Here is a 13,903-nt window from a genome sequence, read left to right as displayed (position 1 = left end):
GTGGCTTTATTCAGCTTGCGATAGTCAATACACATTCGCCATTCTGTGACAGTTCTAGTGGAAATCAATTCTCCTTTGTCATTCTTTACAACGGTCATACCTCCCTTTTTGGGAACTACTTGAACAGGACTCACCCACTTGTTATCTGAAATGGGGAATATTATTCCTGCTTCAAGTAGTTTAAGAACTTCTTTCTTGACTACCTCCTTCATATTAGGATTAAGCCTTCGTTGTGGTTCTATAAAAGAGGTATGATCATCTTCAAGAAAGATCTTATGAGTGCAGAATGAAGGATTAATACCCTTGATGTCATCAATAGTGTACCCAATAACACTCTTATACTTTTTCAGAACTGTGAGCAATCGCTCAATTTGAGTGCCATTGAGTTCAGCATTGACAATAACAAGGTAGGTATCATTATCCTCTAGGAAAACATACTTCAAAGAAGGGGGAAGAGGTTTTAATTCTACCTGAGGAGGCGTAGTACACTCCTTTCGTTCCTCAATGGTGGACACCTTCAAAGGTGGGATATCCTCAAACTTAGCTTTGACAGGAACAAATGTAGGTGCAGCATCTAAAACTTGGACCATCTCAATCACATCGGCTCTATCCTTCTCATAGTTGCCCTCAATAGCTGCATAAAGCGGATCAACAATGGAAGGTGTGGATTCCAGTAGCATCAACTATCGCATCCAACCGATAAACAGTCTCCCCAATGGCAGGATGTGCCATGGATGAGGGGAGATGGAAATGCAGCTGTTCTCCCAAAATCTCAAGTGATAACTTCCCATTCTTCACATCAAAAATGGCTGCTGTAGTCTTTAAAAAATCACAACCCAAAATCACCGGAATGCGGGCATCCTCTTCCATATCCATGATGACGAAATCGTAGGGTACGAAGTAATTACCAACTTGGTCAGGGAAATCCTCAAGAATAGCAACTGGGTATCTCACAGATCGATCGGCTAATTGTATAGACATTCGAGTGGCTTTCATCTCGCCATTGATCTTTTTGCATAATGTCAAGGGCATCACACTCACACTAGCCCCTAAATCAACAAGGGCTACGGCAGACACATATTTCCCCAACTTCAGCGAGATAGTAAAACTACCAGGATCAGCTTGTTTCTTAGGAACCTTGCATCCCAAATAGCACTACATTGCCCATTCAAAGTTTCCACCACACTCTCCTCTAGCTTACGTTTGTTAGAAATGATGTCCTTGAGGAATTTAGCATAAGAGGGTATTTCCTTAATGGCTTCTAAGAAGGGGATGTTGATCTGTAGCTTGCTCAAAACTTGAAGAAATTTTCCATATTTATGCTCAAGCTTCGCCTATGCCAATCTAGAAGGAAACGGCACTGGTGGTGTGTAAGTTCGACCGCCAATTGTGGGCTTGTCTGAATTGACTGGCTCATCCTTCTTTTCTTCAGAAACATCATCATTAGTTCCTGCATCTGGAAAAACAATAGGTGGGGTCTTTACTTTAGGGGCTGGATCATGAGGTGTCCTACCACTCCTCGTAGTTACTGCATTAAGTTGCTGATGGGGAGATGTGGTTGGGTTTTTTTTCTGTGTTTCCCGGAAGTTGCCCCTTTTGCATGGACAAGTTACTTAATTGTTGTGCCATCTAAGCCATCTGAGTATCGATCATTTTGTTGTGAGATAAAATCTAATTAATGGAGGTGCTGAAGTGTTTATTTTGATTGCTTTGGGTAGCAATGAAGTTCTCCATCAAGCTCTCAAGGTTGGACTTCGGTGGATGTTGTTGTTGAGGTGGGAAGGGAGGTCTTTGTTGGAAACCCGATGGTAAGTTGTACGAGGATGAGGGATTCTGGGCATTGTTGTTTCTGTAGGAGAAATTTGGATGATCCCTCCATCCTGGGTTGAAGGTGTTGGAATAGGGGTTGTATTGTTGTCTGGCATTCTGATTTTGGATGGCGTTGACTTGTTCCACAGTAGCAGCCCCTTCGGCTTGAAGTTGGCAATCAACGCTGGAATGCCCATTTAAGCCACAAGCACCACGGACTTTATCTACTGCAGCTACATCCAATTGCTCAACCTTCCTTGTCAAAGCCTGTACATTATTAGTCAAAGCAACAATAGCATCCACTTCATACCTACCACCTCGCTTTGGAGTTGATTGTTCTCGCCAGTGGTAATTTGAGGCCATGTCATCAAGAATTTCTTGGCCTGGGTTAGTGTTTTCATCATAAAGTTACCTCCAGCAGCAGCATCCAAAGAAGTCTGGATTTCATGCCTCAAAGCTTTGTAGACTGTCTCAATAACCATCCAATCTGGTAATCCGTGATATGGGCACTTTCTAATTAGACTTTTGAATCTCTCCCATGCATCATAGAGTGATCCCTCGTCTTTTTGTTTGAAAGTAGATATTTCATTTCGGTACTTTGAAGTTTTTCCGGGTGCGTAGTATCAATGCAAGAATGCCTTTTTCAGAGCCTCCCAAGTAGCAATGGAGTTGGGTTCTTCCTCACATAGCCACTGCTTAGCCGCCCCCGCAAGAGAAAAAGGGAAAGCTATCAACATTAATTGATCGGAAGTGATGTTGTTGTACTTGTGTGTCATGCACTTGTCGATGAATAGATTAATGTGGTCGGTTGGGTTCTCATTCTCCATACCATGAAATTGGTTCTGAGCAATCCAGTTGAAGAATGCTGACCGAATCTCATACTGGTTCCCGGTAATCTCTGGCCTCAAAATGCTAGTAGTGACAGTGCTAGAATCGGGAGTGATGTAATCCATGAGGGGTTTCTCTGGTGTTTCAGCCATGGTTAAATCTTCCCTTCTCTGTTTCTTCGCCTTCTTTGCCTAGAGTTGAGTCTTCTTGCTGTTGCTTCGATTTCAGGGTCAAAAGGTACTAGTTCATGTCCCTGTCGTCTGGTTTGCATGCAACAAAAGAAACTAAAAGCAAAGGGTTAAATAGATAGGGGAGGGGGGACATAAACAAAGCGAAATCAGAAAAAAAGAATCAATTTAAACTAAGAAAGTAAACAATAAACTAATCCGTTGTTCCCCGGCAACGGCGCCAAAATTTGATAGGTCGTTTATGTACTACCAAACAATTCTTAATATGCAACTAGTATAGCAGCAGTTAGGGTCGAATCCACAGGGAACAATGTAGTAAATGATTATTTTCCGGCTACCAATTGATCCTAAGTAACACACAAATTTGGAGAATATATGTCTAAACTAACTAAATGACTAGAATACAAGCAATTAAATTAGAAAGGTAAATCAATGATACTAAAACATCTAGGGATAAACTTCCCCACTAGCATGATATGATGACAATGAGATCCTACTACCCCTACAACAATCATAACCAAGTTCAATAGGATGAATACACCATTAAAGATACTAAAAACTCCTTTCGAAGACTATTACCTTCACTACCATACTATCAAACCTATTTTCATGGAATCAAGTATAGTAATGACATTGAGCATAGTATTCTATAAGATCCAACAATCAAATCTATCTATTATCATGAAGATTATCAAGCCCTTGATCTAAAAGGCAATTCATTCAACTCAAACTTTCGTTAGCAATTGAATGAATCTTTAACCACAATTTCCAAAATTTCTATTGAAAATACATGAGTTAACTAGCATAAGAAACCAAGCATGAACAAGGATTATGCATAATAAAAAGGGATTGGGATTCAATAATTCATCATTAACATCATGGCTAGGGTTCCATCTAACCCTAGATTAAGAAACTACCCACACATATCGATTGCAACAAAACAAGAATTAATTAAATAAAACATGATTAAAAGTAATAACAAGGAAAGGATAAAGAATTAATACTTGAAGTTGAATACCAAAGGATGAACGAAAGTAATCGAAAGTTACAAAGTTTTTTCTCCAAAAGTGAAGAGTTAATAATATCTAAAAAAACAGAGAAGAAAATGTTGCTTGCCCCCTTGTTACATTCCTCATCATAAAATAAAAACCGTGCGGAAAAACGGTTATTAAAGCAGGACCGGACCGGGTTTCTGGAAGACCGGACCGGGTCCGTGTGCTGGGAGTTTTCCACAGAGCAGAAAACGCAGGACCCGACCGGGTTTAAGAAAGACCGGACCGGGTCCGTAAGCTGAACATTCATGAAAGTGATTATTGACAGACCCGACCGGGTTTAGAGTATACCCGACCAGGTCTTGGGCTTGGAGGCTTACATTCCTATTTCTCAATTGAAATCGCTCGGGTATGAAAATACTCGCCCGGACCCATCATCTTGTGCTTACTTTTCTTCATTAGAACACGACAAAAGTACAAACGAGACCCAACGGGACTAAAAGCATATCCGAATGGAGCCGTGAGCTCACAAAAGTGTCGTAGTGCGGTCTCAAACTCTGCCAAATCTCGAAGCACGCATTCTAATGCTCAGGAGTGATCCGCTTCCAATACAAGAGTGGAGTAAAATGGCCTGAAATAATCAAAGACACACAAAAACTCCAACCAAACGTAAAACCATATGGAAAATGCGAAATCACACATCAGAATGCCATAAAATGCAAGGGAAAGGAGCATAAAAATATAGTACAAAATGCATACATCAAATTTTTTTGTAGAATCTTTTCCATATCAAGAGCGATGAGGACAAGAAGAATGTGTTTCTTTCAGCTGTTGCTGAAAGATTCAGAGATTTCAAATCCAAGCTAGTATCTGGCTGCATTACGAAGAGGCGTGCCCGTACGACCAAAAAGGTCAAAACGGGAAACGAAGGTGGAGAGCAATCACCTTCGAAGATGCCATACGAAATATGGGGTCACATATCGGAGAGGGATTGGGAGGCCTTTGTTGCCAAAAGAACAACTCCCATAGAAGTTGTAAGAATTTCATATTATATTATAGTTTACCAATTTGAATTTACTTTTTTTGCTTCAGCATTAAACTAATACATGACATTCGATTTCTATTGATTAATTAGGAAAAGCGTGGTAAAGCTTCTGATTCTGCAAGCAAAAGGAAGTTTTATCATTGCTTGGGCCAGAAAACGTACGATGAGGTCCGAAAAGAGTGGGTGGATGCGGGTTTATACCCCAATCAAAGTTAATCCACGCCTTCATCTACGACTACCTTCGCATCCCTGAATACTCCTGCTGGAGATCGGGTGCGTGATTGGTATTGCGGGCTTCATTCCCGAGATGCAAGTGGTAAATTTACCATTAATGATTTGGGAACGAAGAAGGTTGCTGATGCTGTGGTGAGTTTTGAAATTATTAAGTATATTCTTGATTTGTTTTGTATTTTTTGGCTTTGATTTACTTATACTAATTGCTATATATATCACTTCTAATTTGAACAAATGGGCTGGAAGGAAAAAGAAGCTACGGGGGAGTTCACGTCAAGAGGCAATGTTGACGCATTGCATATGTTCTTAGGGAAAGATTACAGTGGGCGGGTAGTCGGAAAAGGAGGAGTCCGCGTAGGGCTACAAAAGGCATTCAGCAAAGATTGTGTTGCTACTCAATCCCGAACGACGCTGCGGAGATTACAAAGGACGCTCTCGCCAAACTGGCCGCCGTGTTGCAGAAGATGAGAGCACCCGTTGTTGACTTGGAAAACCCGATTGTCGAGGATCAGGAAAGTCAACATGGGGATCCTAATGCTTTGGTCGAGCCAACACCCGAGCCCATTACCCCCGTAGCACCCCAGCCCATTACTAATACCCCTAAAGGGGAAAACCCCACACCGGAGAACATAAACTCCGTTGTTCAAAATCCGGAGCCAACTCCGGAGCCAGTGCTATAGGTACAAAGTTTTTAAATATATAAGCACTTATTAATTTAAATTGCAACGCGTTTTAATATTTTATTATGATGCTTATTATACTAAACGACACAATTTTCAGGAGGCGATTCCTTGTTCTCTTTTGTTGCCTCAGTTAGGTGTTGCTAGTGATGGCGACTTAACTGAGGTTGCATATGGTGTGGCCCAGCCAAACAAAGAGGGCCAAACAGTGCTTTCAATGCCTGTTACAAGTGGCCACATCAGTGTGGCCGTGGAAACTATTGTAAAGGGGTTTGAAGATTTCTCACTCCCAATTCCAATGCCAGCATGGAGCCTTGAGAAACTATCAGACGCCCTAGGTATTTCGTCACATGGCCATATGCTTGGGTCCGATTCACTAACATGGTAAGAATCATTTGTACCTTATTTATTTTTATTTTTTTAATTGCATGCTTACACTAAATTAATTGTATAAATTGAAATAGCAAAAGAGTCCAAAGGGATCTTGGAGAGAGGTCGGTTTCTCAGCAAAGGTGTCGACTGGGTCAAAGTCGATGCCAAGCACTCCAATTTTGACTGATGAGGAGCTAAAAGATCTCTCTCAAGATTGCAAATGGCTGCACACTTGTGCATCTCGCATAAGTGAGGAGGACCCAATCATTCTGAACCTGCTGAAGGAGCAATACTGCTTTTTAGAGAGCCCGTTTGTAATTATTGGTCCTAGTGACATCGGGCAACTTTTGAGACGAAAGATGCTGAACGTAGCTATTTTCCATATCTACATGAGGTGATGTTCACTATCTTACAAGTTAGGCATTGTTGTTTAATTGTTTTAATAACCGAATTACTAACAAAATTTTCTTACTTTTCCCATGTGTTTTGAAAAAAGTGCGTGGACAAATGGGATCTACATTCAGAGCCACATTTCCAAAATAGAAAGCAATAAAGGTACACAAATTCGATTTTATGCGTTTTTAAGCGTTTTTGGCACTTTTGCGCATAAAGTAGCTCAAACTTGGTTTGTTTTGCACGAAACTTGGCACACAACACTATTTGGTATATATTATTGTGTTGAAGTCGTTAGAATTAAAAATCATAGTCATATGCTAGAAATTACGTGTTAAGTTGTGATTTTAAGGGTTTTTAAGCGTTTTTGGCACGTTTGTGCATAAAGTAGCTCAAACTTGGTTTGTTTTGCACGAAACTTAGCACACAACACTATTTGGTATATATTATTGTGTTGAAGTGGTTAGAATTGAAAATCATTGTCATATGCTAGAAATTACGTGTTAAGTTGCGATTTTAAGGTTTTTAATGCGTTTTTGGCACTTTTGCGCATAAAGTAGCTCAAACTTGGTTTTTTTTTGCACGAAACTTGGCACACAACACTATTTGATATATATTATTGTGTTGAAGTGGTTAGAATTGAAAATCATTGTCATATTCTAGAAATTACGTGTTAAGTTGCAATTTTATATGGTTTTTAAGCGTTTTTTGCACGTTTGCGCATAAAGTAGCTCAAACTTGGTCTGGTTTGCACGAAACTTGGCACACAACACTATTTGGTAAATATTATTGTGTTGAAGTGGTTAGAATTTAAAATCATTGTCATATGCTAGAAATTACGTGTTAAGTTGCGATTTTAAGGGTTTTTAACCATTTTTGGCACGTTTGCGCATAAAGTGGCTCAAACTTGGTTTTTTTTTTGCACGAAACTTGGCACACAACACTATTTGGTATATATTATTGTGTTGAAGTGGTTAGAATTGAAAATCATAGTCATATGCTAGAAATTACGTGTTAAGTTGCGATTTTATGGGTTTTTAACCGTTTTTGGCACTTTCGCGCGTGAATTTGAGAAATGAAATTGAATTAATCAATGTTGGATACATTTACACGAGGCCTAGAGTCTATTTATAGATTTCTATACTCTAACGGCTAAAAACAACCACGTGCAAAACATTTGCACACTTAAAAACATAACAGACAACTAAAATACTCTACAATGCCTTCAAACTAAAACTGGCGACTGGGTGACCTTGGGCTCACTTTTTGAATGACTTCCCATGCTTGGAAATGGACACTTAGAGTCTTGATGGAAAGATCCTTGTATGAAGATTCCATTTCTACTATAGCTCAGGTCCTGGGTGCACAGGTTTGGTCTCCACGTGTCGTGCAAGGTGGCCTGGTCGCAAGTTGTGCTGTTGTGCTGTTCTGATTAGGATCAGCAACTAGGTTCCCTTGTGCTTGTGTTCTAGGCGATTGTATGCACTACCAGCATGGATCTTTGACCTTTATGGCTAGGCCTATGTATGGAGATGACGTCCCCAAGATTGGTTAGGCCCAGATCTCCATGGTCAAGGCTAGGTCATGCTGCAAGGTGGGCTGGTCAGCGGGCTGGGTTGTTGCTGCTGCTGTTGTGTTCTGTTCCTCTACAGCTGCTGTCTTCTGGTCTTGTTTATTACACAAGTGCGGCTCTCCTTATATAGAGCTCTCAACTAACATAATGGCTATATTAGCACACGCCTAATTAAAACGCACGTGCTATACATGGGCACTTAAAATAGAAACAGAAAATCATAGTTGCGATTTTAAGGGTTTTTAACCGTTTTTGGTACGTTTGTGCATAAAGTAGCTCAAACTTGGTTTGTTTTGCACGAAACTTGGCACATAACACTATTTGGTAGATATTATTGTGTTGAAGTGGTTAGAAATGAAAATCATTGTCATATGCTAGAAATTACGTGTTAAGTTGCGATTTTAAGGGTTTTTAAGCGTTTTTGGCACGTTTGCGCATAAAGTAGCTCAAACTTGGTTTGTTTTGCACGAAACTTGGCACACAACACTATTTGGTATATATTATTGTGTTGAAGTGGTTAGAATTGAAAATCATTGTCATATGCTAGAAATTACGTGTTAAGTTGCGATATTAAGGGTTTTTAAGCGTTTTTGGCACTTTTGAGCATAAAGTAGCTCAAACTTAGTTTGTTTTGCACGAAACTTGGAACACAACACTATTTGGTCTATATTATTGCGTTGAAGTGGTTAGAATTGAAAATCATAGTCGTATGCTAGAAATTACGTATTAAGTTGCGATTTTATGCGTTTTTATGCTTCTTTGGCACTAACATCTATTTTCTCTTAGTGCTTTCAACAACCTTCTAATTTCGTTGATTGCGGCTACTACACTCTCAAATACATGGACGATATCTTAAAATGCGTGAAGGAGGTTGGAGTCAAAAACATAGATGCCGTAAGTATTTGTTACGTTCTTAAATTATTATTATTGGTAAAATCTAATGTTTATGAATCTTTTAATTTTATATTATATTATAGGTTTTATACGACATTCCGAGGGAAACACGTCCTCTGAGAGGTGAAGAGATGCGCGAATTAAAAGATTAGATTGCCGCGTATCTTGCTAATTTTTGTCCTTGATAAATTGTAATTAGTATAGATTTTTTTAGGACTTTAATGTATATTATTGTATATATATGTACGTACATATTATATTATATTATCGAGAATTTTTTACTACAAAGAGATTATTGGTGATTATTTGTGATTATCATTGGATTATTATCTGATAATCATTGTTATTACATTCTACATTATTATTGGATTATTATTAGAATAAAACAAAAAATGAAAAAAAAATAGCTATTTGCCGCAGTCAACCCCCAAAACCGCAGCAAATAAGTTCCATTATTTGCTGCGGTTTTGGGGGCTGACCGCAGCAAATAATGCCATTTTTTGCTGCGGTTTTAAACCACAGCATTTAAAATAGGCCATTAATTAATATTGTTTGGGGCCAAAACCGCAGCAAATAATGGCCAAAAAACCGCAGCAAATGAGGTTTTTTCCACTAGTGGTGTTTCAATTTTTTTTTCGCATTCAATTCCATCCCTTAACATTTAACCATTTTCATTAATGTAAGTTTTAATTTTTTGTTTCTCATTGAATTCCTTTTCTAAACCCTGAATTTCAATTTTGCACTTACAAATGAAAAATTCCATTAATAAAAGCTCTCTAAATTACTAAATTCCTCTTTACTCCCTTGTCCCATATTCAGACCATCTGCAAGGCAGAAACCATATTTGAGGGCTTAGCTTAAGAATCATTTACCATTTGCTGAGGCAGTAATCGAATGATGATGGTGATTTTCTAATACACGACAGACAATCATTGAATTTCACAGAAGTTCCGAGCATCGAATACAAAATTTGTTCATAAGTGCACCAAATTAAGGGTGGATGGCACACCTTAATTTGCCCCAAGATGATGAATATGTATTGGAATGGAAAAGACACGAACAACACACAAAACACAAAACACAACACAAGATCAGCTTCAAGAAACCAAATCTTGATTTTCCGGCTAACTGACTACCCTCCAATGGCTTCACTCACCATCTTCATGTAATGAATAATACAACCCAAGGATTGACTACCTTGTGGAATGCAAGATAAACTTTGAAGTTGTATGACTAACAACTCAAAGGTTTGAATATATGACTAATATCCACTCAACAAAACAGACAATGTTTTGAAGGAAACAACAAATGTGTTTTATTTCTGAAAATCTGAAACTGTGTTTACAAGGGATTAGCCTCTTATTTATAGAGCTATGAGACCTTCGAAAATTAGGTAAGACTAATGTTTATGCAGCCAAACCAAAATAACGGCAAAAACAATGACACGTGACTAACATGTGCACGTCTTAAGAATCAAAATCAGAAAAACAGAATACTGATTCATTCTGCTGTACTGTCCGCTGAACACCCGAGCTTCAGCATCATTCCTTGGGCATCTTCTATGATTTTCAAGAGGAATCTTGGACCATGGTAGTAAGGCCCATGCATAGAGATTCTGATTCTACCCTTGGTGTCTCCGGGGATGCTCAGGTTAGCTCTGTGGAAGGGTTGTAAGGTCTGCTGGTCAGCAGGAGGTGGCTGGCAGTTCTGTTTGTTCTGTTTACCTTTTGTGCAGTCTTGGAGTCTTTGTGTGAGGACTTGGTTGGCTTCATCTTCATGCTTATCTTCTTCTAGTGTCATGCTTGAGCCATGTGTGCCTTGCATACTTAATTTAACTCCCCCTTCTTGAGGAAGAATTGTCCTCAATTCTGTAGGTTTAGTGTATGGTTTGAGATCACCTATGTTGAAGGTGTTTGAACCACTATACTCTTCCAGAAGATCTACTTTGTATGCATTATTTCTTAACTTTTGTATGATCTGGAAGGGCCCTATGGCTCTAGGCATGAGTTTATTCCTCCTTAGATGGGGAAATCTTGCTTTTCTTAGGTATATCCACACAAAATCTCCTTCTTCTAGCTGTTGTTTGGAGTGATTTCCTTTGTCTGCTTTGAGCTTGTATTTTGCATTGGCCTTCTGAATGTTTTCCTGAATCAACACGTGCAGCTTCATCGTTTCTTTAGCTTGCTCCACAACATCTTTGTGTACCCTGTCATTTTCAAAATTACAAGTTAGAGATACAGGCAATAATGGATTCTCCCTATAAACACATTCAAAGGGGGAGTGCTTTGTACTATAACTAGGACTTCTATTGTAAGAAAACTCTGCTTGGCATAACTTAAGATCCCAATCCCTTAGATTTTTGTTCACTAAGGTTCTTAAGATTAAGCCCAGGTCTTGTTGGTCACCTCTGTTTGCCCAGCAGTTTGAGGGTGATGAGATGTACTATACAAGAGCTTTGTGCCTAACAGTCTCCACAGGGATTTCCAAAAGCAACTAAGAAACTTGCTATCTCTATCAGACACAACGGTCCTAGGTACCCCATGCAATCTTACAATCTCTGCAAAGTTTAACCTAGCTATGTTTTGAGCATCATCCACCTTGTTGCAAGCAACAAAATGTGCCATCTTGGAGAACTTGTCCACAAAAACCATAATAGAATCCTTTCCCCTTTGAGTCCTATGTAAGGCCATGATGAAATCCATGCTAAGGTGTTCCCAAGGCTTGGTGGCAACAGGTAAGGGCATGTATTCTCCTTTGTGAAAAGTAATCTTGGCCTTAATGCAAGCTTCACACCTAAATATGTGCTTGCCAACATTGCCTAGCATCTTAGGCCAATAAAAATGTTGACTAAGCATATCTAGGGTCTTTTGAATACCAAAATGTCCTCCTAAACTGCCTTCATGCACTTTTTTAACTAACAATTGCCTTAGATTGGTCTTAGGAATACAAAGCCTATTTCCCTTAAACAAAAACCCTTGGTTAATGCTAAACATGCCTTGTGATCCTTCTAGGCAGCTAGCATAAATGTCCTTGAAGTCACTATCCTCAGGGTACAAGTCTTTAATCATTTCAAATCCTATGACTCTAGCTCCTAGTACGGCTAATAGGTTATGCTTCCTACTCAAGGCATCAACCACTACATTGGTCTTTCCTGTCTTGTATTTGGCTGAAAAGTCAAAGGTTTGGAGGATTTCTACCCATCTTGCATGTCTAGGGTTAAACTTGTGTTGGCCATGTACGTTTTTGAGGGACTCATGATCAGTGTATAGTATGAATGGTTGAACCTTAAGGTAGTGTGCCCAATGTTCCAAAGCTCTAACCAGAGCATAAAATTCTTTGTCATATGTGGAATAGTTAAGCCTACCCTTGCTTAATTTTTCACTAAATTAAGCCACTGGTTTCCCTTCTTGCAGCAGAACTGCTCCTATGCCTATGCCACAAGCATCACACTCTACCTCAAATGGCTTTGAAAAATCAGGAAGTTTCTTAATTTGCTCAAAAGCTAGTTGTACATCCTCAGTCCACTGAAATGTGCTCTTCTTTGTGCACTCTATGATAGGAGCCATGATAGCACTAAAGTTATGAATGAATCTCCTGTAAAATGAGGCTAACCCATGAAAAGCCCTGACTTGGGTAATGATGTTAGGTGTAGGCCAGGTTTGAATAGCTTTTACTTTAGCAGGATCTACCTTTATCCCTTCTTTTCTAATGATAAACCCTAAAAAGAACACTTCCTGCATGAAGAAACTACATTTCTCAAGCTTGCCATATAACCTCTTCTTTCTTAGAACCTCAAAAAGTTGTCTCAAATGGTCAATATGTTCTCTAAATTATTTGCTATACACAAGGATGTCATCTAAGTATACAACAATGAATCTGCCTAGGAATGGTCTCAACACTTCATTCGTGAGTCTCATGAATGTACTAGGTGCTCTTGTAAGTCCAAAAGGCATCACCATCCACTAATATAACCCATATTTAGTCTTGAAGGCTATTTTCCACTCATCACCTTCATTTATCCTAATTTGATGATAACCACTCCTTAGATCAACTTTGCTAAACCACTGTGCACCTGCTAACTCATCAAACATGTCATCAAAACTGGGTATTGGGAACCTATACTTCACTGTAATGTTGTTGACACTTCTACTATCAACACACATCCTCCATGTACCATCTCTCTTAGGCACTAAGATAGTAAGCACAACACAGGGGCTAAGGCTTTCCCTCACATAACCTCTCTGCATAAGCTCCTCAATCTGCCTCTAAAGCTCCTTAGTCTCAACATGGTTTGTCCTATAGGCAGGTCTATTTGGTAGGGCAGCTCCAGGTATCAAGTCAATTTGGTGTTCTATGCCCCTAATGCGTAGTAGTCTAGGCGGTAGCTCAACAGGGAACACATCTGCATACTCATGCAGTAAAGGCTTAACCTCCCCAGGTAGGTCTACAGGTTGGTCTATCTCTTTAGTAAACATCAGATACACTTCCTCTTGGCTCTTTATTTCCCTCTCACAAGCCTTTCTATTCATCAGCTGTAGGTTTTGTCCAAGGGGTGGGGTTATGGTCTTGTGTGGGGGTAAAGGAATCAAGGCTTTGAGCTTTACCTCATGTCTCACTGTGTAGGTATTAGCAAAACCGTCATATGTAGTCTTTCTATCATACTGCCAAGGTCTGCCCAGCAGCAAGTGACAAGCACTCATGTCCAACACATCACACAAAACCTTATCCTTATATGAACCAATCATGAAACTCACCAGGCACTACTTACTCACAGCTCTACTAGCCTTATCATCAAGCCATTTTAACTTATAGGGGTGTGGATGGGGTTTGGTCATCAGTCTCAACTCTTTGACCAGGTCTAAACTAATACAATTTGATTCACTTCCCCCATCTAT

At 39.4% G+C, this 13,903-nt stretch overlaps 1 protein-coding gene and 1 non-coding gene across 2 annotated transcripts; one reads left to right on the top strand and one right to left on the bottom strand.

The window, feature by feature from the left end:
- Positions 1 to 2,301: 2,301 nt before the first annotated feature.
- Positions 2,302 to 2,407, top strand: LOC130801991 (small nucleolar RNA R71). The gene has a single exon (XR_009039710.1). It is a non-coding gene; the product is annotated as a small nucleolar RNA R71 (small nucleolar RNA).
- Positions 2,408 to 13,273: 10,866 nt separating this feature from the next.
- LOC130801126 (uncharacterized) lies at positions 13,274 to 13,753 on the bottom strand. The gene has a single exon (XM_057664889.1). The coding sequence runs from the start codon at positions 13,751 to 13,753 to the stop codon at positions 13,274 to 13,276; it is 480 nt and encodes a 159-aa protein (XP_057520872.1).
- Positions 13,754 to 13,903: the final 150 nt, after the last annotated feature.

Source organism: Amaranthus tricolor, chromosome 15 (assembly GCF_026212465.1).
Source record: "Amaranthus tricolor cultivar Red isolate AtriRed21 chromosome 15, ASM2621246v1, whole genome shotgun sequence".
NCBI classification, from domain to species: Eukaryota; Viridiplantae; Streptophyta; class Magnoliopsida; order Caryophyllales; family Amaranthaceae; genus Amaranthus; species Amaranthus tricolor.
Note: the sequence above shows the minus strand (reverse complement) of the source record. Positions and strands in the feature narration are given on the sequence as shown.